Here is a 25,306-nt window from a genome sequence, read left to right as displayed (position 1 = left end):
CCTATCTACCTGAGTTCTTCCTGAGCAGGGCCCTGTGCAACACCAGCTATCCGCGCAGACTGTGAGAGAGTGCACACACATATCACCACAGTCAAGAGGCAGAGCGCACCACCGTAGGCCAGTCCGAATCCGGTAAGACGGCGAGAGAAGATGTCACGCCAGGTGACGACCTTGCCTGGCTTATATGACGAGTCGACCAACCATCTAGCATCTTCTAATCCGGCCCTGAAGCGTTCCATGTCGGCCTTTGTAAGACTGATCATGATCTCATACGGCTCCCCCTCTTGTCCTTCTTTGTCTTCTTCCCTGGGCAAGACCACGATGCCACCTTCGCTGACCCATGCCGCTCGCCGAATAGCAGTTGCATTTGGCTTGCTCGTGCCTGGGATGCACCACTCCCTGTCAGCTCCCATTCTTTGCCAACTAGTGATGTATAGGTCTGGGCCTTTGGGGAACTTCAGAAGGGATTGTTGCGCTTCGGCAGGGTTGGTAAGGACGCTGTTGATTTGAGTGACTACCCATGTCGCGTTGATGGCGTGCAGAGCGTCTGTGATCTTGGCTGCGATGTCCTCAAGAGAGGCCGCAGCGCCGTCAAGATTCAAGGTAGGCGTAGCAGACAGCACCAGGTTGCCGAGATAATCCGGGGACGAGAAGGGCAGTGGAAGGAATTTTCTGAGGTCTACAACAACAGCAAGGGTCGACTGGGTGTTACCCGAGGCGGTGATCGATTTCGAGCGAGCACGTATAACGTTTGCCCAGACGATAGCTGACAGTGCAGTGAAGTTAGATACACGCTTCCCGATTTTGATGGATAGATCGTTGCGAAACTCTTCGATAGCTTGCGATGAGAAGCGAAACATCTCGGCAACGACTTTGTTGGGTCCTTCATCCGGTCCTTCGCGGACCTCAAAGCGCTTCGCGAATGGCTTCTCAGGTGTATTAATAGACTGGCCTGCTGCATCGGCTTCCTGAACCAGCGTTGCGAGCGCTCGACGCGCTGATGACGGGTCTGGTACGACGTTCCATTCTTTGACGATATCCTTCAATGGTTGGAGCTGATCCTTGTAGCTTGGCACACGGTAGTATCTGGCAGGCGGACGAACTGGCGGTAATTTGTTCTTTCCAGCATTGAGATCTCGTACCGCATCAGACCATATCTTTTGAATTCTTCCATTACCAGTGCCATCGATAACGGCATGATACCACCAGGCGCTCAATATCAGACCTCCAGGAATGAAGGTAGCCTGCGCCGCGAAGATTGGCAAAGGTCCTTTCGAAAAGCTGGTCATCCTTTCGGCATACGCATCTTCGCCCAATCCAGCGTGGTGTTTCAGTTCGTTTGGGCAGAAGATAGTAGCGGGCAACTCGTCTGGGAGGAAGGCGTCCTTCGCAAGCGAATCGTAGTCATGTTGTGCATCGTCGTAACTGACTGTGAATATACGGCGTGCTTCAGCTTCTAGATCGATGGGGTCGGGGTATTGCACACGGAGAAGGTCGGTAGAGGGGTCTAGGTCCACAGTGCCAGCGAGATATGGAAACTTTCTCAGAACTTCTTTGAAGCCATTGTGCAGCGCCTCTTTTGCTTCATGGGCGCGACTGATGTCCGGAAAGGGAAAGATGATGTAGTAGCGGCCATATACGCGTATGTGGGGCTGCTGGTCGAGGTGAGATAACTCTAGCTCTTTTGGAATGCCGGTTGGCATTGCGAGGGTAGTGGTCGGGAGAAGTTGACGAAAGTAGGCTTTCTTCGTGTTGGGCTGGATTCGGAGGCGAAGGCTTTTAGAGTTCGTTGCAGTGGAAGGTCGGTGGTCGAAGCGCAGGTAGCTGTGCGAGAATCTCCAAGGGCACTCCATGAAAACCTGCCGGCGAGTATAAATGCTTCGCGGTGCTGTGAAGTCGCACTCTGCAGAGGTGAAACAGGTGAATGCATTGCCTTGTGCGTTGTGTTGACTCTTCGATGTGACTGTACTGGTGAAGGCATTTCGGTATGTTGGTAGTTGCAGACGGATGCTCTGACTGATATGCAATACATAACAAACAAAAAGCATGGAACCCAAATCTCCGAGCTTTGACATCGTTCCGACCATGCACTGGCGATCCTATTGCACGGTGTGCTTGCCGACACTAGAGCTATTGGGCACGGTGCGCGAACCGTTGTCCGAGTCGCGTGGCATGATATTCAGCGGTTTGCACAGATTAGCTTCATGCCGCATGTCGCTCGAGCCCGATCATAGCGGACTGATCAACCTGCCCGCCCAACACACCAGCCTTCTGCAGTATGCCAACGGTCTTGTTCACAACCTCCTTGTCCACGCCCTTCACATCTTTGGCGAAGCGAACAGTCTTCAACCACTCTCGCGCATCCTCTTCCGAGTAATCGAGCTTGGTGCTAATGTACTGGACGGCCTCTTCTTGGTTCTCCTCAAAGTGTTTGACTCCCTTGTTGATCTTGTCCATGACGTCCTCGAGTTCCCCAGTAAGCACTGGCTTGCTGGCGTTGGGTGCCGAACTCCAGTTCTTCGGGTTCAATAGATGGTTTGCGGCGACGATCTTCCACGAGGACCAGGGTGTGTAGATCTCGCCGATGCGCTTGATCTCGCCGTTGTCGTAGTAGCGCTTCGACGTGAAGTGCTCCCACATAAAGAAGTCGGCCGTGCTGTCGTTGACTCCATCGCGGAGGTTGGCAAACGTGTTCAGCACCTCGACGGGGAATGGTGGGCTGCTGGACGAAGTGTCGAGCCACCCTTGCTGGTCGGCAAGCACGAAGCTCATCACATAGCTGCCACTTCCTATCCTGGACACGCCGACTTTCTTGCCTTTGAGGTCTTGTATTCCGTTGAGCTCATCCCTCTTGGCGCCTGTGGATATGGCCCAGCAGAGCGGAGTCTCGACGTATGTCCCCACCACGCTGAAGCCAGCGTCCTGCTTAGCCGCCTGTGCTTTTCCCAGTGCCGCTATCCAGCCTTCGGTAAGGCCAACTCCGATATCGATTTCGTCGGCTTGCAGGGCCGTGACCATGTGCCCTGTGCCACTGGGGAACGGGAGGAGCTTCGCGTCCAGGCCGTAGTGCTTCTTCGCGAACTCGAGCGGTGTGGAGAAGTGTTCTATTTCCGTCAGCGGGCGATGCAACAGTATTGATGACGTGCCTACCTGGCACGAAGCCGATGCGCAGTGGTGCCATGGCTGCAATCTTGGTTGAGAAGCTTCGGACGGGTCGTGGGGCTGGTGAAACGCGTGCAAGTCGCAGTGTGCGTAGCATTGCTGGGTAGGAATGGGAGAAGAGGAGACGAATACGTCAATGAGGGGTGTAACGGTCAAGGAGTGTGAGTTAATAAAGTTTGGTTAGGGCCGAATCATCAATTGACCACCGGTGGTTGTATGCGCAAGCTCATGTCACAAGTCGATGATGCGCGTCAGCCTCGCCGAGTTCCGATCGGAAGGCCATTCCGATCAGCTCCGATCCTCGCTTTCCACCTCCCATGTCTCGGCGTCATTCCATGTCATCAACTTCTTCCCATGGTCTCCTTGCTGTTTCCGAGATACCCTTTGGCTAGAACTTTTGTTGCGTCTGCGCGTACTTGGCTCTCATTCCGTCATTCCTGTCCTATCGCCCTCTCCAAATTTGCTACGATGTCTTCCGATAGCAGTAGAACATCAATAAGAGCTAGGACGATAGCCATTGTAGGCGCTGGACCATCGGGTGTGGCGGCAGCAAAATACCTCCGAGCTGAGAAGGCTTTTGATAAGATCGTGCTGTTTGAACAACGGAGTCGATCAGGTGGGATCTGGATATATACAGGCGAACAGCGGGACGAGAATCTCTTCGACATACCTCAGACCAACCCCAATAAAGACGTTCAAAAACCAGAGTGGCAATCCAAAGATGCAGTAATGAATGGGAACATTGATACGGATGGCATCAACGGAACTTCGAAAATTCCCTCCTTTTTGTCGCCAATGTACGAAAAGCTCGAAACGAATATACCTAGAGGACTAATGGGCTTCCAAGACCTGGATTGGCCCGCGGATAGTCAACTCTTTCCTACTCATGAGACAGTACTTAAATATATCGACGATTACTCCGCGGATGTGCAAGACCTCGTTCGATACTGTACACAAGTCATCAATGTCAGTCCAGTGGACCTCGATGTCGCCAGCAGCCCATGGGAAGTAACTACGCGTAATCTACTTACGAACGAAGATACTTCCGAAGTCTATGACGCAGTTGTAGTAGCAAATGGCCACTTTATAGTTCCCTACATCCCACCCATGGCCGGTATCAAAGAGTGGGCTGCACAGCACCCCGGTCGCATTAACCATTCGAAATATTACCGGAAGCCCGAGGACTTCACCGGAAAGAAGACAATAGTGGTGGGAAACTCAGCGTCTGGCGCAGACGTCAGCGCCCAGATCGCTGAGTTCTGTCAAACGCCGCTCTTGTGGTCCACAAGATCGCAGTCCATGTTCAGCGCAACCCACGGAACAGCAGGCGAAGACCAGAAGAGACGAGAAGTTCCGCCTATCAAACAGTTTCTTCCTAACAGTAGAGGCGTAATGCTTGAAGACGGAACAGAAGAACACGACATCGATGCCATAGTTTTTGCTACCGGATACTTCTACAGCCTACCCTTCCTGCAAGACGTAGAGCCCAAACTCATTACCACCGGCGAAAGAGTAAACCATACATACCAGCATGTCTTTTACGCCCCTCGGCCGACCCTAAGCTTCCTCGCCCTCAATCAACGCGTTATCCCTTTCCCAGTAGCAGAAGTGCAATCTGCCGTCCTCGCACGCGTATATTCCGGCCGTCTCTCGCTCCCCTCACATTCTGAAATGCGCGACTGGGAGCAAAGCATCGAGGAGGAAATGGGTGCAGGACGGAACTTCCATCTCTTGCCGTTCCCCAAAGATGCCAACTACATCAACGCAATGAGTAAGTGGGCATTGAGCGCTGAGAGCAAGGATGGGTTGGAAAACGGAGGCAAGGGAAAGACACCACCGATGTGGGGCGAGTGGGAGTACTGGTGTCGCGAGAACTTCCCTAAGATACGGCAGGCATTTGGAAAGATGGGGGAGAAGAGGAGGGAGATTAGAGATGTGAAGGAGCTAGGCTTTGACTTTGAAGAGTATCAGAAAGAACAGGCACAGCAGAAAGACATGGACAAGAAAGGCGAGGAGCTAATGTAATAAACAATACAGTAGCTATCGGCAATTTCAACGTCTCGTATCATTCACAAAGCCTATACAGGCTCTACCACACATCCACATTCCATCAGATACATCTTGTCTTCTCCCCGCTTCCCAGGCAACCAGCCCGCTTACACGGAAGCTCTTCTCGGCATCGAGGTCGCAGAAGATGCCACCCTCCGCCAAACAATTCCGCTCCTCTTCATTCCTCCAAACTTTTGCTCCCAAGGGCTCACGCTCATCCCCGCTTTCTCCCCGTCAGCCTCTCTTAAAACATGCCTAAAACCACCCCCAACATCCGTCTCCCCCATGGTACACAAAATAACTCGAAACTTCTCCCCACCACCTATAAACCACGCAAAAACCTCCCGCATAATCTCCTTAACAAATCGCGTTTGAAGCTGCTCAGTCTCTGGCGACTGGGTCGCAGACTCTGGAACGTCAGTATTAATAACGAGAGTATCCAAGTGGGGCAATGTGGCTACGGTAAGGAGGAAATGGTGGACTAGGACGACGACATGGCGCGTGTTGGTGGCGGAGATGTTGGTGTCGGTTAGGTAGAAGTTAACTTCTAGTTGTTTCAGGTCAGAGTAGGGGTTGGGGACGTAGAACCAGATGTCTAGGGCTGCGTAAGCGTCTAGTAGATCTACGAGGTCTTTGCGGTTCATTGATACGCCCTGTAACTCGTGGACTTCGTGGGCTCCGCGCTTCGTCATTATGTGACCGAATGGGTATTCAGCTAGCAGATCCGAGAGATCGTCTTGATGCGTTGATGGATCCGAAACTTCGGAATTCTCTTGTGTCTGCTTGCTTGGGACAGACATGTTTGGTGAATTTGGGTGGGTTGGCACTGATGTTTTGGGTGTGGAGGTGCGGGTTAGTCGGGAAGTTTAGAAAAAGAAAGAGTCAGCGTTAAGTAGGCTCAGGGGCGCGTGTGAATGGGCATGTTGTAGTGAGAAGTTAACGATCAGCATATCTAAACAGTGCCATGGTGATGTCTCGTCAACAATGAAATGACCTCTAAGTGCCTACATTACCCAGCGTTTTCTCTCAGAACATGTCCACGGGCAGCTCAAAGTATCCGCCACGAGACGCGCCTTACTCCTTGAGCATCAACGGAAGCCCTTGTTCTAAACCAAACATAAGCAAGACAATTGCTACTCAGGCAGAAGGTCAGAGAATGAAGCAGGTGGAAGTAGTGACATACAACGTGTACTCAACACAAGAACCCCCAGATATGATATCAAACCCGAACGCCGCGGCTATGCATCAAAAAGCGCAAACTGATATCCTCTTAGCTGTGGCACTACCTCCGTCCCTTGCCCTGCCCACCTCCACCTCCGCCCATACCTGGCATGCCGCCCATACCACCCATCATCTTCATCAGGGCGCCCATATCAGGCATGCCTCCCCCTCCCATGCCACCGAGCGCGGATAGATCGGGCATGCCGCCGCCGCCGCCTCCTCCTCCACCCATCATCTTCATCATAGCGCCAATATCTGGCATGCCGCCGCCTGCACCACCTGCGCCACCACCCATACTTTGCATGCGCTTTTGCATAGCCGCGAGTTGTTGTTGCTTGTTGCCTCCACCCATCGCACCCTGTGCCTTCTGCATGTTTGCCATTCCACCCTTCATCTTCTTCGCCATACCGGCCATCATGCGATGTTGTGTAAGCAGTTCTTCGACTTCGCGGACCGAGGTACCAGAGCCGCGGGCGATACGTGTCATACGCGTGGGTTGATCGACGAACATCTTTCCGTCCGACTCCAGCTCTTTCTCGGTCATACTATCACAAATGTAGATCATGCGCTTCAGCTTTGTGCCGCCTTCTTCGTCATCCATGCCGCCCATCATGCTGCTGAGTCCGGGAATCATGCCCGCCATCTTCGACAACGGTCCCATCTTCATGATGTTGGAAAGCTGATCCCGCAGGTCCTTGATTGTGAAGATACCCTGAGTGATGTGCTTCATTGTGTCCTTTTGGTCAAGCTTGAGTGATTGTACGTGTTCGACGAGCCCTTGGACGTCTCCCATGCCGAGCAGCTTTGAGACGAAAGCCTGTGGCGCGAAACGCTCGAGGTCCAGCATGTGTTCTCCGTTACCGAGGAAGACGATAGGCGTATGTGTTGCTGCGACGGCGGAAATGGCACCACCTCCTGCTGCCGCACCGTCCGTCTTGGTGATGACAATGGCTCCGAAATCTGCGGCCTCCTTGAAAGCGCGTGCTTGCGACTCCGCAGCCTGTCCGATTGTTCCGTCCAGGACCATGATGGTCTGGTCGGGCGTCACGGCGTTCTGAATCTGCACCATCTCGTCGAAGAGGTCCTTCTCTTGCCTGTGTCGTCCCGAGGTGTCCACGATGATGATCTCGAAGCGCTCCTTCTTGAACTTCTCCACACCCTCGCCCGCCACCACTACAGGGTCGGTCTGCGTATGGCTACCGTAGTATGGAATCTTGGCTTTTGTCGCGTTTTGTTTCAATTGGTCGAAGGCACCGGCACGGAAAGTGTCGGCGCACACCAGGCAGGCCTTAAAGCCTCTTGCCTGATACCATCTCGCCAGCTTTGTACACGTCGTCGTCTTACCCGCACCCTGGAGACCGACAAACATGATGACGTTGGACTTGCCCTTCTTGGGCTTGAAGGGCTCGGCATGGGGGTCGACCATCTTGACGAGTTCATCGAAGACGGCCTTCTGGATGAGGCGCTTCTTGTTGACGCCCGGCGCGAGGTGCTTGAAGTCGACGGCCTTCTTTATCGATTGGCGCAGGTTCATAACGAGTTTGACGTTGACATCGGCTTCGACGAGGGCGTTGGAGATCTCCTTGACCATGGCTTCGAAGGCCTGCGCATGTTAGCCACCTATCATCAGTCGCCTGCTCGGGGCGCGCACCTTCTCGTCGAGGTTGGGCGACCTCGTGAGGTCGGTGACGGCGGCATTGATGCGCCGCCCGAGATCCTGAAGCACCATAGCGGCGGTTGGTAGGGAGAGATGATGGTAGGGGTAGGGTTGTGGGTGTTCGGTGGTGTGCCTCTCGTGGTCTTCTGTGGGGAATCCACTATGGCGGGGCGCGCTTGCCGTCGGCCATTTGGGCTACTAACGCCGATCGCCTGGAACTTTTTTCTGCGACGCGGTTTACCTGCAACATTCACACAAACCGACTTTCACAGCCACCATGGTCAACACATCGCTGAAACGGAGACGGACCGAGGAGCAGTTGCGCGGAAAGGTGCCCAAGAAGGAGAAGAGAAAGGTCAAGAAGCAGAAGAACTACCACAGTTCGAGCGAGGAGGAAGGCGGCGCGCGCGATGCTCCATTGCGCGGAAGCAGCCAGGAGCCCGAGGAGCCATTCCAGCCGTCTGGTGTCAATGCGACGTTACCCGGAAAGCAAGAACTCTCGAAGCAGCAGCTGAGAAAACAGGCAAAGTTCGAGGCCAAGAAGGCGGCACAGCAAGCAGCAGCGGCAGAGGAGTCTTCAGCCAGCGACGACGAAGAGGAAGTCGAAGCGGCACCCGCGCAGAAACCTGAGCCCAAGTTCAAGGCCAGCATACCTGCACAAGCCCCGGCAAAGTCTGCACTGAAGAAGACTGCGCCCGTCGACCACGAAGCGCCATTGCCCAGTGACGCCGAAGACGATGTGGAGATGGACGACTCTGAACCTGAGGCGGATGAGTTCTCCATTGCCGATTCCGAATCAGATGCCTCCGAAACATCAACCACGGCCGCGCGCAAAGTACGGAAACGGAACGACCCCGAAGCCTTCGCCAACTCCATCTCCAAGATTCTTGGTTCGAAGCTGACGACATCGAAACGCTCCGAACCCATTCTGTCCCGCAGCAAAGATGCCGCCACTGCCAACCGCGAGCTCGCCGACTCGAAACTCAGCGAGAAGGCGCGACGACAAATTGTTGCTGAGCGGAAGGCGGCACAAGAAAAGGGCCGCGTGAAGGACGTCCTGGGCCTGAACGACCCCAACGTCAGCACAGCCGCCACATCAGCGAAGGAGAAGGAGCTCAGGCGGACGGCACAGAAGGGTGTCATCAAGCTTTTCAACGCCGTACGAGCGGCGCAGGTCAAGGGTGAACAAGCCGAGAGGGAGAGCAAGGCGGGCATGGTCGTCGGCATGGACAAGAGGGAGGAGAAGGTCAAGGAGATGAGCAAGCAGGGTTTCCTCGACATGATTACAGGAGGACAGAAGAAGGAGGGTAGCGTGGAGGCCTGATGGCGACTTATATGCACAACTCGGCGTTTGGGACAAAAGGGACATAGTTTGGATATGTTCATGATACCATATACTATACATAAGTTCAGAGTCGTACTCAACGCCAGTTCATCTGCAAGCGGAGTGTTCGTATAATACATGTCGTCTCAAATGCTGTATGCGATATGACCAATAATGCCTTCCAACAAATGTCGTGCAATATCTCCCCCAAGATGTCTTCCCACCGGTAAATCCCCTGCGGATGTCACGACTCTTCTCCCAACTCTTTTCATTTGCTGTCGAAATCGCTGGCCTGCAGATTCCTCGTCATGCTCGGCAGTCGCACGACCAGTCCATCGAGCTCCTTGCTCATCTTGACCTGACACCCCAGGCGACTCGTCTCGGTAAGTCCAAAGGCCAGATCCAACATGTCGTTCTCGTCATCATCCGGCTCCTCCATCTTGTCGTAGTAGGCTTCGTCTTCGACTATGACGTGACATGTTGAGCATGCGCAAGATCCACCGCATGCGCCCTCCATTTCTATGTCGTTGGCCTGTGCGATGTCGAGGAGGTTGTCGCCGTCGGCTACTTCGAATGTGGAGGCATGGCCGTCCTTGTCTACAAATGTGACTTTTCGTCTAGAAGGCGTCAGTGGTTGAAGTTGCTACAGTTGTGACATGTTTTGACGCACTCTTCACCCGGTCGGGGTGGGTCCAGGTGACCGTGGCGGGATGCGGGCGACGAGGAGAATTGGCGGCGACTCTGAAGCCATGACGGGCTTGTTGCTTTAAGAATAGTCGATGTTGATAGCGTAGACACTGCCGATGTCTGTGTCTGAATCGATCTCCGACATATCGCTGCCGTCCAATTGCTGGCGAACCTCCTCGGACTCGACGATGCGCCTCTTGCGCCCGCTATCCTCCCCTCCAAGGCGTTCACACAAGCTCTTCTAGCAGCCATGATGCCGAATTGATATTCGCTAGCCGGCCGAGATTGCAGTCTAATAGGAGAAGGAGACACGGAAGCGAAGGGGTTGCAGTGTTTGCCGTGTCACAACGAGTGAATGCGCCGATAATTCCGAATGCTGTGAGACGTCAGAAATGTTGACGCACAGGCCATGCGTGACCCCGGTCGATCTACCCAGCGCATCCACCACCGCGGGTAAGAAAACGATAAACATCGCCAGCCTCACGTAATCTTTACCCCAAAAACGACAGATAGAATGGCGACCTCTCGCGATGCCCCGAACCCCCTACGACCCTACTACATCCCGCCCTCTATTGGCCCGCCGCCCGACGTCCCGCAGAACCAGACGTCCTCGTCATTACCGCCCGCTTTCAAGCCCAGCAACAGTAGCAAATCGAGTCTGGGCAGTCAGGCACGCGACATTCTTTCCGACCTAGACTATGACTCGTACTTTCCAGAAGCCTCGCCTACCGTAGCCGGGCATGCGAAGAAACTGCTCGATCATGCTCTGTGGAACTACACGAGCGTCCTGCTCGCCCAACCATTCGAGGTCGCAAAGACGATCTTGCAGATACACGAGGCAAAGGGACAATTGGCAGGCTTGACGGGGGAGGAGTTTGGCCATAAGAGCAGACCCCAGAGCTTCGCAAGCGGAAAGTTTGAGGATGTATGTATTGGGCACCGGAGGGGCATTTGACATGTGAATGTGGGCTAATCGATACAGTACCCGCCCTCTGATGAGGAGTCTGACGAGGACTCGCCAGGATACTTCACATCCACTGCCCCGCGCATGAACCCCACGTCGCCGTCGCCATATTCACCGTCTGTCTCACGATCCGGCGTCTCAGAATCGAGGTCCCCACGGCGACGCCAGCGACGGCTCGATAGCCGATCCCGGTCACGAACACCCACTCGTCCCCCACCATCCGCCGTACGGAAACTAGATCTCAAGCGTCCAGACTCACTCCTCGAAGTCATAGGACAATTGTGGCAGAAGGAATCTGCGTGGGGTGTGTGGAAGGGCACCAACTGCACTTTCATCTACAACTTCCTGCTCAAGACGACTGAGGGCTGGTTCAGGAGTCTGATATCAGCTCTGCTGAACATACCAGACCCAGGGCTTGTAGGCTCAGCAGGAAGTGGAATTGGGGGGCTAGACATCCTGGACAGTCCAAGCCCGCTGACGTCCCTGGGTGTTGCAGTCGCTGCTACAGCCATCGCAGCCACCCTCCTCGCACCCCTCGACATGGTGCGCACACGCCTCATCATCACCCCCATCTCATCCTCTCCACGATCTATATACCCATGCCTTTCCCTTCTGCCCTCCTTCTCCGTCGCCCCCAGCCTCCTCCCAGCTACCGTAATGCACGCCTGCGTCCCCACTCTCATTTCCTCCTCAACACCGCTCTTCCTCCGTTCAACGCTCAGCATCGACCCTATCCTTACGCCGACCACCTACTCCTTCAGCACATTCCTCTCCTCCATATCTGAGCTCTTCATCCGCCTTCCTCTCGAGACCGTCCTTCGCCGCGGCCAGGTCGCCGCACTCCAGGACCACGAAACCCAGCGCCTCGCATCTGAGTACCAGGCCCCACCCAGCCGTGCTAAGAGCCCAGCGTATGGTCTGGACAAACCAAGTTCCTCTGACCAGAGCTTCAAGACTATCGTGGAGCCGGGTCAGTACAGGGGTGTGCTGGGCACTATGTGGTTCATCGCTCGCGAGGAAGGCATCAGTGTTTCGACTCCGAATGCTGCTAAGGCAGCTAGTGCAAAGGCGATGGGCTTTTCAAGGCCGCCGCGCACAAGGAAGGGCCAAGGTATGCATGGGCTTTGGAGAGGATGGAGAGTGGGTGTTTGGGGGCTGGTGGGGATTTGGGGTGCTGCTGCTCTTGGAGGTGGCGGCGGTGAGTTCTAGACTGTGATATTGCAAGTCAAACACTAGGCACTTGAGCGATGATGTTATTTGGTAGATTATGTTGTTTTATCACGATGTTCGTATCCGCATGTTGGGCGATGCTATATACACCACTCTTAGCTGATGCTGAACGAATATTTCCTGTTCACCCGACTCGATATTTCAATGGTTTTTGAATTCTTCCATCACATCATTTTATTCGATAGATTTCCCCGCCATGCTATGGCTGTGTAGCCCAGCCAGATAGAGTAGTGTTGTGATTTTCATTTTTCTAAAAACTAACAACGGTATCTGGAAGTGGAAAGTCGTACAGCGCACGGCATGCCACCTCAACAAAAGCGGGTCGATTGCACCACGTGAATGTCGCAAACGCAATACAAGGCCGTTGAAGATCCTCTCATAAAAACATACTATCATTGCGTAGCAGTAAAGCCCAGCACGTAGAGGAGTGCCCAAAACCCCGATGGTATTGCTTGTCTTGACTATCTAGCCTAAGGCAGTCTAGCGGTTCCCCTACATGGAAGTACCGTACCACCTCACCTCTTATCAGCGACCACCACGTGTTGATTGTGAGTGTCAGCTTCGATTGGCTCTTCAACTGTGGTACACCTCAGATATCGAAGCTAGATAAGATTTCGACACGTAGACTTCCATCATTCATACACACATCGAAGCTATCGCAATCATAGCGTATACCAAAGTACCATCTCAATGACCTGCCCGAAGGACCAGACCGCAGTCTGAGTCAAAGCGTACTCGGTTCGTCATTTATACATACACGCCTGGGAAGATCTACCAACATGTCAAATCCCTCCTCGCTTTCAATCCACCCAGCCGACAATGATGAGTTCTCAACTATGGTCTCACAGGTAAACTTGAGCGGCAATACAGTCAGAGTCGCACATAGCGCTGATGTCACAGAGATAAGGTTTTTGGAAAGAAATCTACCAATTTGCCCCATGAGTATTCAGTCAGCAAGTCGCTTGCTGTCACTGCCCTCATAAATACGCCTGTTGATATGCCATCACATGCGCACCTCGCCCGAGCTTGGCATCGACTTCATTGAGGCATTCTTCAGCCGTAGGCAGCTGCAGAAAAATATGTTGGACGAACTTAGTCCTGCCTTCGATCTCGACAACTACGTCAACGAGCATGCAGAACCCTGTCGCCACGAGCCAAGCATGTTTGTCTGTGTGGTATCATCCACGCCTCGATTTCACATCTCACGGCGTGTGACAGTATTTGCACGAGTACCGCGCGCTGATCGAGGATCCCGCTGTTGCTATAACTCAGTCGCTGGGCTTTTCCCTCTACATCTGAACGAACTCAATGTGAGACTAGCTCCTCACCACCATGCAGATGACTACGACCAAGAGCTTCTTTACGGCGACATGAAGTCAAGGCCGAATCGCCTTTTCCTTGATTATGTGGTGGGAGGCAAAGTGAACTCCAAAAACATGAAGTTCAGCCTTCCTGGTCTACAGAAACAGGATGATGGAAGAGACAAGACAACGCGCCCCGAAAATATCATCATACCAGGCACAGAAATCTTGTACGGCATGCATATTACGGAGGATAAGGCGGGTGCCCAGACTGAGAGAACATCCCTGAGTGACGTGCGGTTCCGCCCAACGACAGAGGGATCAGGGGGCGCAGTGGCCACGCGCTGAACGGCATGGATTCCAGGAGTTCCATCAATGAGAATATCGGATACAACGAAAGCGAGGCGCTCGCGTTCGGCTCACTACCCGAGCGTGCTGGTCGAACCCGAGGAAAAGAGACCCAGCCAAACGGAATGTTTCCTTGTGAAATAACATGAACTGGGTTACATGTCACAACTAGCTGTTCCTTGAACAGCCCCACTCCGTTCCCTTCTCTTGCCAGATGAAACGCATTGCAGTGAAATTTCTGCCTTATCGCGTATCTAACGTATCCAATGCTCATGCACCGCAGATTGTGTACCACACCTGGGCAACACAAGGAAACGCTATCCGGACGTTGCAATCAAATTTCCGGCTTGTCACGCCACAAGAGACTTCAAGAGTTCTCACAGAATCTCACAGAATCTCACATGCCTTGGCACCTGTCAGCGGGTCTATCGCGGTCACTCTCTGAACGATCTGATATCGTTTGCGCGCAACTCCCGACGTCCACATTCCGCTCCACTAGCGGGTCCGACATGGTGGCAACGACGGCGGTCGCGCAAACTTTCCACACGGCATGCTAGGCATCGGCATCGGGTGGAGCTGGTGTTGACAGACAGCGGCCCGTACGTTACGAAGTATAACCACCGGCACTCAACTCCTGGTCCGTGCACGCAACCACCGAATCACAGCCATGGAATTCCTCTTTCTAACACTTTTCTGGACGAAATGGGCGTCAAGTGTTTCTAAACGAAACGGCGCTACGCCTGTCAAGCATTCCACACAGGAGACCAGTGTTTCGTCACATCGCGGACTGCAATGAAGTGTCAGTAAACGACCTTGGCAGGACCCGTAGAAATCACATCCGCATTGACTTTACTTTCCGAACCAGCAGCTTCCGTGCCTCCTTTCAATGAGTCGCATGTTTTCACAAGCGCTGCTACGCTTAGAACGGCCTAAGGATCACGGTCATGTCCACTTCCCAAGCGATCCAGAACACCCACAATCACGGAAGGAAGACTGTACTTGTCGATGAAACCAACATCCTATCTCCTGGAATTGCTACAACGGGAAATTGTCGTCCGTTGGGAACCAGGTCACCGGTGTCTAGGCGCCTGGCTTGCATGAAGATGTTTGGTACAATGCGTGGAGGACTTTTGATATAAGAATCAGGACGACCGTCCAACATCTACAACTCACCAGCAAGCAATACATTCGTTTCAATCGCTTTCTACACTCGCTTTTCAGCACTTTACATTCGTTCCTTCACTTCTTTTTACCACTTACTACACAAGTTTCATTACTGCTAGCCAGAATGAAGTTCTCCGCCTCCGCCATCGTTCTCAGCGCCGTCGCCCAAGTGGCCACCGCCCACTACTTCTTTGACACCAACCTCATTGGTGGTGTTGCCCAGCCGCAATTCAAATATGTCCGCCCTTCCACTCGCAAGGTCGCGTACAACCCCATCAAGTTCTCCTCCAACCCGGCCGCCGACATCCGTGATGGCTCCACCGCCGACGGTCCCGACATCGTCTGCAACCAGGGTGCCGCTAAGACTGGCGGCAAGGTCCAGGTCCTAACCGTCAAGGCCGGCGACGACGTTACCGCCAAGCTCGGCGTTGGTGCCAAGTTCCAGCATCCGGGCCCTGCCCTGGTCTACATGTCCGCTGCTCCCGGCAGCGTCCAGTCATACGACGGATCTGGCGACTGGTTCAAGATCTTCGATGAGGGTGACTGCGGCAGCGGTGACTTCACCAGCAACTCCTGGTGCACCTACAACAAGGACACTGTCACTGCCACCATCCCCAAGGACACCCCCGACGGCGAGTACCTCGTCCGCTTCGAGCACATTGGTGTTCACCGCTCCCACGTCAACCAGCCCGAGCACTACGTCTCCTGCATGCAGGTCAAGGTTACCGGCGGTGGTAGCGGCAAGCCTGGCCCCATGGTCAAGTTCCCCGGTGCTTACAAGGCCACCGACCCCTACGCCAACTTCAGCATCTACAACGGTCGCAAGGCCTTCCCCATGCCCGGCCCTGCTGTCTGGAAGGGCGGTGCTGCCGCTGGTGGCTCTTCCTCTGCTCCCGCCAAGGAGGAGGCCTCCCCTGCCCCTGCCGCCCCCGCTGCCCCTGCTAAGTCCACCATGGCCACTGTCGTCGCTCCTGCTCCTGCTGCCCCTACCAAGGAGGCTGCCCCTGCTGCTGGCTGCGCTTCCATGTACGGACAGTGCGGTGGCAAGGGCTTCACCGGTGCTAAGTGCTGCGCCAAGGGTAGCTGCAAGGCTGCCAACGACTGGTACTCCCAGTGTGTCTAAGAAGCTAGCTCGTGTGCTAGGATTTACTCGGAGATTTGTGTATACTTCCCATTCTTTGTGTCTATAAGCGAGGCGTTGCATTAGTGAGCCTCTGTTTTCTTGGGCACGGGTTCTCTAGTAGAACACCCCTTTAACTTTCTGCTTGCCTGGTGGATGTGGTTCAATCCTGTATCATAGCAATATCACATCATTAGTCTTTATTCCAGATTCCCTTTTCCTGTGCATTTTTCGTATGAGAGTGAATAAGAATACTGAAGACAGGTGTACAGTAAAGTAAAGGTTCTTTCCATCTCTATAGCCATCTGCCCAAATTATGGGCCTTGGTATTCAGCAAAACCTGAAACGATAGAAACATGCAATAATGTCACCATTCAGAACTCGAATGGTTGACCATTAATCGACAAAGGATCCCAGTGGATTTGCATCAGTTTCAACTTTTCTTTCCAGTCTGCTTGGTCCTTGGGAAGATCATGCGCATTTTCGATGCGATCTAGTATCTCCTCGTACAGTTCAGCTGGTAGTCGTCGACCAAAAGCCAGGTTGAGATTCCGTCGATACTCTCGCCGCAAATCGCGCGACACAAGTGGTAACAAGGCATTGATGAGAGGTCCCTGGAAATGGAGGGCATTCATACCTGACAAGGACATATCAAATTAGTTGATTTGATTACGTGTTTAAGTTGATATCTTACCGAATGTTTCACCCGTGATGAAATAGTTTAGATAGAGAAACGCATGGGCACAGTCCAGCGGGCGTTCTGGATACGGCTCGGCTCTGGGCTCCTGGCTCAGTAGAATTTGGAGGAATGCCTCTATTTCATCGACCGGCACGGAGCGCTCGAACAAGTTCAGTCGCGCTCTTCCCAAAACGTCCATGCGCAATATGAGAGCAAGTGGAAAGGCTCTGACATTGCCGCGCGGTACCTGGGCCATTCGCTTCAACTCGAGACAAACGCGTGATGTAAAACGCGCTATGGGGATGTCGACGTTTGGGCTGAGTCTGTAACCTGCGAACCATGCGTAGTCGTCGTCGTCAAAATTAGAGTCCAAATCGTCTGAATCACTGACTTCTGATGCTAAGTCCCAGTCATCGCCAAAATAGGTATCGATAACATCCACAGCAGAGCCCAGGTATTTATGACGTCCAGGGGTATCGAGCCTTTTCATGACAGCGATCCAAAACGACGCAGCCATCTTATCTTCGCCTTTGTTTGAGAGATGTTCGTATTGAACAAGGCTGATTCTTACACCGAAACTGGCGAACAGGAGTTGAGATTCCAAGTAAAGAGCCCAGCTTTTGAGTTGGAGTGGGGTCCAGTGAGACACCAGCGCATCTTCTTCTAGTGGGTTTTCTGATCATAGCAATAAGCAAATATCCAATATCTTAGTAGGTGAAAGCTTTTCAACATACCTTTGCTTGTTAGAGGCGAATCAGCCTCCCAATACCGTTCTCTGGCAAGATCCCGGACTTTGCCGGAAGCTCCTCCTTGGGTCTTGAGATCTGTACAGAGTTGTTCCAGCTCAAGCACGAGCTCGTGTGTAATGTATCGCAATCTGACATGGTGAGCACACTTGCGCACCGTCTTCCACCGATCAAGCAATTGCGATTTGTCACTCGTGTCTCCGAGCTCTTTGCATACCCTCACAAGGTCTTTCAGTGTGCGCGTCTTTCGCGTCTTTGGTGTCTTGCTATAAGAATCGCGTCTTCTACGTTTGCCGTTGCCTTTGCTAGACAATTCGGCGGTTTGAGCTGAAACAGACGTAGTAGTAGGAATACCACCCGCGCCGGCGAGACGTGCCCGATTAGCTTGTGTGAGTGCCGATAGTGAAGCGCAAAAAGCCTCGAGTCTCCCGGTACCCGATGGTACGTTCGTAGATGAGCTGGCTTGCATCGTGATCGCGAAGTGGTATATATATTATGAATGTTTCAGGTGTGTTGAGCTGCGCGTGCGGGTCTCAAACGCAAGCTCAAAGATGGGAGAATGTAGGGATCAAAACTCGTAGAGAGTAATCGCAAACATCGTGGATAAGGCCGTCTTATGACTGGAGAGACATGTCGGATACGATTGCTGTGCCGCAGTGCTGAATGCATGCTAGGCTACAATAGGCAATCCCTTGTTGCCCAACCCCGGTCCCCGCGGATGTCGACATGCGATTAGGTGGCTACCAACTGAGCTTCATACCACGGCAGACTTCATCTGATGGTGTTTTGGTTGTGAAGTGATGATGTGAAGAACCATTAGTTGGGGAGGCGCGCCGGAGGATAGCCTTGCTGGCACGTGCTGGGTGTGACGTCACAATTCCAGAGGTCTACCTAGGTAGTTCATCGAGAACACGCGCCCGCCAACAGCTGGGGCATCCGCATCACTCCGGGTATGTCGAACAAATTTCCATTCTTATTTAATCTCAAAGTCTTTGCAAATTACGACTGACAGCAAATGGCCTCATACTCGAGGACTACAAAGATGCGGTAGTGTCGGCGATCGCGAGACCCTACAGCCTATGCATTACCGGTAGTGCAAATGCCAACAAGTTAAGTCGATACAGCAGAAGCAAAATATAATTGCTGATCGCACGTATTGCCCCACTGCTGACCTAATCCGCCTTCTGCTAATGTAAATACTCCTTTTCCTTCGCTACCTAGGAACGAGGTCGTTTCTCGCCTGTTGTTCAATGCGAAACCAGTGAAATTCGGCGGAGTGCGTGGTGCCTGGGTCCTGCCCTAGGCTGCTACACAGCTAGCTAGCCATAAACACTACAACAGGTTCCCTGAAAGAGAACATCGATGCAACAGCGCAGATAATCTTACCCTTCCACCACATAATGCCAACCCATAGTGTGTCCTCAGTGGCTGTCACGGATGCCCCTTTTCACGGTCGCAATGTGCCTCACACCAACACGAACGATGTAAAGGCCGCTTCATTGCTAGGCCTACCAGCCGAGCTACGCCTCAAAATGTACGCCGAGATGTCGCCTCCGCTCAACGGCCATATCGCAGACTACCAATCTCTTTTCCTCTCTTGCAAAAAGCTCAAGGCTGAAGCCGAAATCGAGATTGTCCGAAACATGCAACACTTCCTCAGAGATGTAATGAGTACCTGGAACAAGACCTATGGCGCACCGCTCCGCATCAATATCCCTAGTCAGGTCGATCAGATCACACATGTCGAGATCGGAATCCCGACGTCAATTCTGGATAAACCGGATATATTTGCCAGGTTTCCAGCCGCTTTTACGCGCTTGCCTTGCTTGTATATCGCTAGTCTTACGTTCACATTCTATGACGATAAAGACGGCTGGGTGGATATCACTCCGTCTGCTCATAGAGAACGCGTCCTCAATTCTTTTCGATTTGAAGATCATTTATCAGAGATGGTGACGAGAGACATGAAGCTCTGCCTCGACAACGACACCGAGTCACCCCACGCTCCCGGCAGCAATGTCGATGAAATCAGATTCATCTGGGAAGATCAGCTGAAGTCAGTCACGAGTACTTCTTACTCTGAGAGGGTCAAGGGTCTTGGATATATGGGAGCCTATGAGCTTTGGTACCTAAGGAAATCGACAAGTTCTCGTGGCATCTTTGGTTTTTTCTGGAAAAGGAAGCAGCCTTAAACGTACTATCCAGTATCGCAAGAGGGACTTGGCTGTGTTCGCAGTTCTATATGTTATCAGCGGTCTACGCACGGACTCGATGTTTAGCACCAGTACGTGCTACATCTGACTAGCAGATATAAGACATCAGAAGCTAGTGTCTTGGGGAGTACTTTCCTGTCTAGAGCCAAATGGAAACATCGTAAGCAAACAACATGAAACACCACAGTATTGTCAATACTACTAGCTTCATTGCAACCATTCAAATTTCGAATACGCGCTGTGTTCTTGGTAGACGTTGGGCATAGAGCAAAGAACTTTGAGTGTATGGAATATAGCATCGCGGTATGTTTCAGCTTCTGCTCTTCTCCGGCTTGACCTCCAAAGCATACTTACAGCATCACGCTACGAGCATTAATAGACTAAGTGCTCAAGAACAGTATGGAAGCGGAAGACCCAAGCGAGCCTGGCGTTAGCAGTCGCTCTGTGCTTGCAATTGATCGACCCACCGAGAAGCTGGACATAGCGGGTCATACTCGACCCCTCGGCAGTGGGTCAGCTATGAAGGATAGCTCACCTGCTACGAAAGGTACGACACAGTCTGCCGGGAACCTCATTAACATCACCGAGCTGTTAAGCCTCTCGTGCTTCCAGACAACCGCCACAGGACAACCTCACTAGTGAAATCGCCTGACTTGAACGTTGGTAGCGAAGGCCCATGAAGCATACTATACTTAAATGCATGCAACAAACAGAGGCATGTAGCCGAGATAGTGGTCCTGAGCTTTTGGCTTGAATGGCATGTGATAAGCAGTCTTGCCGAAACCGTTGATTGATGAAAGCCGTGACCGTCTATGACTGCTCCGCTCATGAGCTCGGGAGCAGCGTACCCGACGGTAGCGCCGCGGATCTGTAATTGTCAGAGCTCTGGAGCGAATGAACCTTAATTACCCGGCAATATCTCCAGCTGCAACTGACACAGTAAGCAAGGTGCACATCGTGATAAGCAGCCAGGTATGGCAGGTCGGTAATAAAGTCGACGGATGTGGGCATGCAAGTCGTGTCGTGCGACGTAGCGTGCGCGAATCGCCGCGCGCACGGAAGCGGGGCATCTCCTCCAAGCGACGGTGCTTTCCCGGGTCGATCATCATAAATAGTATATCACGGCCCCTGTGTCGACATGGGATGCCGTCCATCGCCCCTTGCTTCTGCTTCGATCATATCTACTATGGCAGACTCAAGCCAAGAGGCTGAGCCTCACAGCCTTTTCACCTTTTCACATGTCGCCGCTGCAGCAATCACCTACCTGATTGTCGCAAGTGCTTACCACTTCCTCACAGCGCCATCACCACCATCTAACATACCATGGATGGGCTACGGCAAAGGCTGGATCGCCGACTTTCGCAACTTTACTGCATTGACGAAGAGCAAAGAATGGCTGTTGGCTGGTTACAACAAATACAGCCGCGACGGCAAGATCTTTGTGTTACCCGCGACGCTTGGCATGCAGGCTGAGATTGTCATGCCCCAAAGTCAAATGCGCTGGATGTTTGATCAACCAGATTCTGTACTGAGTGCGCATCAGGCGCATTACGATTCCTTGCAGGGCGATTATTCGTTCATCAACCCTTACATCTTGAAAGATGCCTACCATGAACATGTTCTTCACAAGAGCCTTTTTCGAAATCTCACTGCAATCATACCGGGTCTCGAAGAAGAAGTGCCACGAACGATTGCCGACGTTTACGGAACAGATACAGAAAACTGGAAAAAGTTGGACGTCCTGGAGTCTTTCATGGAGATGATTCCAGTATTGACCAACCGCATGCTTCTTGGAGAGTCACTGTGTCACGAGCAGAAATTCTTAGAAGCGGTACTGAGCTACACCAAAGACGTCATTCGCAACCAGGCTCTCATGTTTCTTGTCCCAAAAGCGCTGCACCCCATCGTCGGAACGGTGTTAAGTCTACCTGTCAAGTACCACTACTGGCTGTCTTCGAAGTTCACAATACCCATGATCAAGCAACGTATCTCGGATTTCGAGAAGAAAGATGCCGGAGATCCTGAATACAAGAGTTGGAAAGAGCCGAACGACTTCATCACATGGAGCTACCGAGTTGCGCAGGCCGAGGGACGACCCGAAGAGATGCAACCCGACCGCATCGCTAAGCGCGTCTTGCCCCTCAACTTCGCCAGCATACACACGACGTCGATTACCGCCTTCGAAACTATTGTCTGCATACTAGGCTGTGAACCAGAAGTTGTCGAACAGTTGCGCGAAGAGGCGCATCGCATTTTCCAAGAGGAGGGAAGCTGGACAAAGAATGCTCTTAGCCGTATGTACCGCATCGATTCCGCCATTCGCGAATCACAGCGTTCCTCGCCTATCGGTCTTACGTTTGTACACCGCAAGGTTGTAGCGAAGGAGGGTGTCACAACACCGGAGGGTGTGCATCTGAAGTGCGGAACGCTCTTTTCATGTCCATGGGGTGCGATGGCTCTCGATACGGACATGACCGAGAACCCAGAAGAGTTCGACGCGTTCCGATACTCGCGTCCGAGAGAAGAATACGAGGCGATGAGCGCGGAGGAGAAACAAAACGTTGATGCGCTGAAGCTGAAGCAGACGGGCCTTGTCACTACGGGTGTTAATCATCTTCCTTTCGGCCATGGAAGGCATGCTTGGTGGGTACTCTCAAATCTCACGTTAAGATTTGTACTAACAATGATGCAGCCCTGGACGCTTCTTCGTGTCTCATGAACTCAAGATTATCTTCGCCAACTTGCTACTAAACTACGACTTTAAGCCACTTGCGGAGAAGCCCAAGAAGATGTGGGTAATCAGATATAAGGTCCCTCTGCCAGTAGAGATTGAAGTGCGTCGTAGGAAGAGCGCATGGACACCTCAGGCTACCTCATAGGAGGCTTGATGACTATACAGGAATGTGCGACGGATTCCCCAAAACAAAACGCGGAGACGTTGCTGTATCAATAGAGGATTTCGGATTCGTCAGGTTGTAAATAGTAATTACACGCCCAAGGAGGCTAACCACATCTCCAGCTGAACACCCAACTGACCCGGCTGATCATACATGGCAAGATGCCCCGCCGCCTCAATCTCCACCACTTTTTTGGCACCTAGCGCCTTCCCCAGCCTGTGCGCATCCTCCACAGGAATCCATTTATCTTGCTTTCCCCAAATTATCTTCACAGGAAAACTTTGACCCACCTCCGCATACCGCCCCTCAATCTCCTCCGTACTCCGATGCGCAGCCTGACACAACTGGCGGACGAAACCTTTCTTTCCACCTTCTGCGAGCCACGGCGCTTTGAGAACGTTCATCGTCTCAGCCTCCAATGTAGTATGTGCAGCGTTGCGAATGTATGAGTCGAGGATACCTTCAAAAGCCATGTCAGGTAGGTTTTCGAATGCAGTGGGGCTCTCTGCTACGCTCTTGAAGAGGGGTTGGCCGAAGGGGCCGATGGCGACGACGTCGATCAGGCAGAGACTGGAGTAGCGGCAGTCGTGTAGTAAGTTGGCACGCAGGCTCATTAGTCCGCCGTGGTCGTGAGCGACGACTTGTGGAGCTGTCTTCCATGACTCGGTCTTTTCCCAGTGTTTGAATAGGGCGGTGAAGGCTGAGGTTTGGCGAGCGAGATTGCTGTCTAGTCTCTCCACTTCGTTCTTTGGGTTGAAGGAGGCATTAGGAAGAGGTTGTTCGATAGGTGAATCTCCAAACCCAGGGTTATCGAAGAGGTAGACGCGATATTTGTGTGATAGAGCCAGTGCGAAGGGTGCCCAGACGCGGGAAGACCAAGGAGTGCCATGTATAAAGATGAGTGGTTGTGATGTTGTAGCGCCCAGCGACGTCCATTTGATATTGAAGGTATGTGTTGAGGATTCGAAGTGAAATGTGTTGTTAAGGACAGTTGGGTCGCTCGATGACGGCGTCATGTTAGTGTTAGTTTTGGAAGCCAAGTACAAGATAAGTCTTGGTTATGGTATATGATGCCATTTGCTTGTGAATGCATAGACAGGTAGATGGACAGGCTTATATACTTCCCATGTACATAATATGAACGCATCGCAACCCATTGTAGATTCACTTTCTCCTACGATTGACGCTCATTCAAGATGTGCACGTCGTATCATGATTCCTGTGCTGAACAATATGCGCTTATCATACGTCGCTTTCACAGCAAGAACAATGCTATATGTCAGCAATATACCCGCACCCCTGTGTCGTTATGGAAGGCCTAACGGAGACATGTCTTCATAGTGGCCAATCAGAGACCCGCGAGCAAATATCGCAGAATATACCGAAATGATATTTCGTTTATGTACAATCACACGGAAGACAGATGCATCCTCGACAAGTTGCTAAAATTGTAAGAAATATACATATGCTATGAGATTGTTCAGCTATACTGCTACTGCCAGTACTGAGCTCCGAGCTCATCACCGAGCTTCACACGATCGCCCTCGACGATGATCTTCTTAACCACGACCCCTACCACGTCCCATTTGCTGTTCGTCTCAACAGGCAAACCAGAGTCCCTGCGCTTACCAGTAGCATCTTCATTGCCAACCTCGCGCACGACTTCCCAATTTTTATTGCCAATGTCGACAAGCCTGGCGCGTTTGTAGCTTGCGTTGGAGACCTGGCGATGGGCGACCACGAAGCCGGCCTGGTCTTGTTCCATGATCCACTTTCTGGCCTCCTCATCTTGCCAGACTTTCTGGAGTGCGGCATCGGCATCCTTGAGTAGTCTCACACTCTGCTCGTCCGCCTCGATTGTTCCAGCCTCTGTGCCCTTGTCAAGCGGCTTCTGGAGTAGGTGCGTGCCGCCGAAGCTCTCGACGAAGTTTCCGTTCTCGGCGTTGAAGAAGATGACGTCTTTATACCTGAGGAAGTCAGTATATAATACATGAGTCGTGTACATAGACTCTGACATACCATCGTGTGCCAATGTCGTCGTAGTCGCGGTCTTCGAGGGCTTTGGATGTGTACTTTGACGTCTTGGAGACGAGCTGGCCGCAGGGAACCTTGTCGGCAGGGAGAGGCTGAGGTAGAATCGCGAGCTCGGGGATGATGGAAGGAGACAGTGGGCCGTCAAGGTAGCTGGGTCGGCGAGAGTATTTTGCTGCCATCGTGAGGAGCTGTAGCTGAAGCTGTGGCGGTAATTTGAGAGTAAGTAGAGGGCAATTGAGCAGTATGATTAGCTGGAAAGTGTCTTCGAAGCAAGCTATGTAGCTGTACCCAGATGCGGAGATGCCCTCGTGAGGGGTCAGCAAGCTTTATGTGATCTCATTGTACCACCGCTCTGGTTGGCAGGAAACCCCGCTCGCCATGACCACGATCTTCTCAGGTCACGCTCATGCTACGGTACCAATTTCTGGTACCTTCGAAATCATCCCAGTGATGATGCGACGCGTACCTGCAGCGGCAGAGTGGTGTGATGGATCAGGTGGCCATGATGAG

The 25,306-nt window shown here is 52.6% G+C and overlaps 12 protein-coding genes across 12 annotated transcripts; 6 read left to right on the top strand and 6 right to left on the bottom strand.

The window, feature by feature from the left end:
• Positions 1-5: 5 nt before the first annotated feature.
• On the bottom strand, positions 6-1,703 carry J4E78_000174 (uncharacterized protein; the record flags this gene model as incomplete). Its single annotated transcript, XM_049360840.1, has 1 exon — positions 6-1,703. One exon carries the CDS (start codon positions 1,701-1,703, stop codon positions 6-8), a length of 1,698 nt encoding a protein of 565 aa, XP_049226123.1.
• Positions 1,704-2,202: 499 nt separating this feature from the next.
• Positions 2,203-3,259, bottom strand: J4E78_000173 (uncharacterized protein; the record flags this gene model as incomplete). The annotated part of the gene is made up of 2 exons (XM_049360839.1): positions 2,203-3,104; positions 3,151-3,259. 2 exons carry the CDS (start codon positions 3,257-3,259, stop codon positions 2,203-2,205), a joined length of 1,011 nt encoding a protein of 336 aa, XP_049226122.1.
• Positions 3,260-3,630: 371 nt separating this feature from the next.
• Positions 3,631-5,187, top strand: J4E78_000172 (uncharacterized protein; the record flags this gene model as incomplete). The annotated part of the gene is made up of 1 exon (XM_049360838.1): positions 3,631-5,187. One exon carries the CDS (start codon positions 3,631-3,633, stop codon positions 5,185-5,187), a length of 1,557 nt encoding a protein of 518 aa, XP_049226121.1.
• A 1,306-nt stretch (positions 5,188-6,493) lies between these two features.
• J4E78_000171 (uncharacterized protein) lies at positions 6,494-8,161 on the bottom strand (the record flags this gene model as incomplete). Its single annotated transcript, XM_049360837.1, has 2 exons — positions 6,494-8,035; positions 8,084-8,161. The coding sequence occupies 2 exons, from the start codon at positions 8,159-8,161 to the stop codon at positions 6,494-6,496; spliced, it is 1,620 nt and encodes a 539-aa protein (XP_049226120.1).
• A 205-nt stretch (positions 8,162-8,366) lies between these two features.
• J4E78_000170 (uncharacterized protein) lies at positions 8,367-9,413 on the top strand (the record flags this gene model as incomplete). The annotated part of the gene is made up of 1 exon (XM_049360836.1): positions 8,367-9,413. One exon carries the CDS (start codon positions 8,367-8,369, stop codon positions 9,411-9,413), a length of 1,047 nt encoding a protein of 348 aa, XP_049226119.1.
• Positions 9,414-9,681: 268 nt separating this feature from the next.
• YAH1 (mitochondrial matrix iron-sulfur protein) lies at positions 9,682-10,352 on the bottom strand (the record flags this gene model as incomplete). Its single annotated transcript, XM_049360835.1, has 2 exons — positions 9,682-10,030; positions 10,084-10,352. The coding sequence occupies 2 exons, from the start codon at positions 10,350-10,352 to the stop codon at positions 9,682-9,684; spliced, it is 618 nt and encodes a 205-aa protein (XP_049226118.1).
• Positions 10,353-10,614: 262 nt separating this feature from the next.
• J4E78_000168 (uncharacterized protein) lies at positions 10,615-12,273 on the top strand (the record flags this gene model as incomplete). Its single annotated transcript, XM_049360834.1, has 2 exons — positions 10,615-11,025; positions 11,083-12,273. 2 exons carry the CDS (start codon positions 10,615-10,617, stop codon positions 12,271-12,273), a joined length of 1,602 nt encoding a protein of 533 aa, XP_049226117.1.
• Positions 12,274-15,231: 2,958 nt separating this feature from the next.
• Positions 15,232-16,230, top strand: J4E78_000167 (uncharacterized protein; the record flags this gene model as incomplete). The annotated part of the gene is made up of 1 exon (XM_049360833.1): positions 15,232-16,230. The coding sequence occupies one exon, from the start codon at positions 15,232-15,234 to the stop codon at positions 16,228-16,230; it is 999 nt and encodes a 332-aa protein (XP_049226116.1).
• Positions 16,231-19,052: 2,822 nt separating this feature from the next.
• J4E78_000166 (uncharacterized protein) lies at positions 19,053-19,844 on the top strand (the record flags this gene model as incomplete). The annotated part of the gene is made up of 1 exon (XM_049360832.1): positions 19,053-19,844. The coding sequence occupies one exon, from the start codon at positions 19,053-19,055 to the stop codon at positions 19,842-19,844; it is 792 nt and encodes a 263-aa protein (XP_049226115.1).
• Positions 19,845-21,192: 1,348 nt separating this feature from the next.
• Positions 21,193-22,744, top strand: J4E78_000165 (uncharacterized protein; the record flags this gene model as incomplete). Its single annotated transcript, XM_049360831.1, has 2 exons — positions 21,193-22,508; positions 22,558-22,744. The coding sequence occupies 2 exons, from the start codon at positions 21,193-21,195 to the stop codon at positions 22,742-22,744; spliced, it is 1,503 nt and encodes a 500-aa protein (XP_049226114.1).
• Positions 22,745-22,851: 107 nt separating this feature from the next.
• J4E78_000164 (uncharacterized protein) lies at positions 22,852-23,778 on the bottom strand (the record flags this gene model as incomplete). Its single annotated transcript, XM_049360830.1, has 1 exon — positions 22,852-23,778. The coding sequence occupies one exon, from the start codon at positions 23,776-23,778 to the stop codon at positions 22,852-22,854; it is 927 nt and encodes a 308-aa protein (XP_049226113.1).
• A 476-nt stretch (positions 23,779-24,254) lies between these two features.
• On the bottom strand, positions 24,255-24,975 carry J4E78_000163 (uncharacterized protein; the record flags this gene model as incomplete). Its single annotated transcript, XM_049360829.1, has 2 exons — positions 24,255-24,729; positions 24,782-24,975. 2 exons carry the CDS (start codon positions 24,973-24,975, stop codon positions 24,255-24,257), a joined length of 669 nt encoding a protein of 222 aa, XP_049226112.1.
• Between the last annotated feature and the right edge of the window lie 331 nt (positions 24,976-25,306).

The sequence above is a fragment of the Alternaria triticimaculans genome (genome assembly GCF_023758025.1).
Source record: "Alternaria triticimaculans strain BMP 0046 chromosome Unknown scaffold_1, whole genome shotgun sequence".
Classification (NCBI taxonomy): Eukaryota; Fungi; Ascomycota; class Dothideomycetes; order Pleosporales; family Pleosporaceae; genus Alternaria; species Alternaria triticimaculans.
The sequence above is the reverse complement of the archived record's forward strand: the minus strand, read 5'-3'. Positions and strand labels throughout refer to the sequence as shown.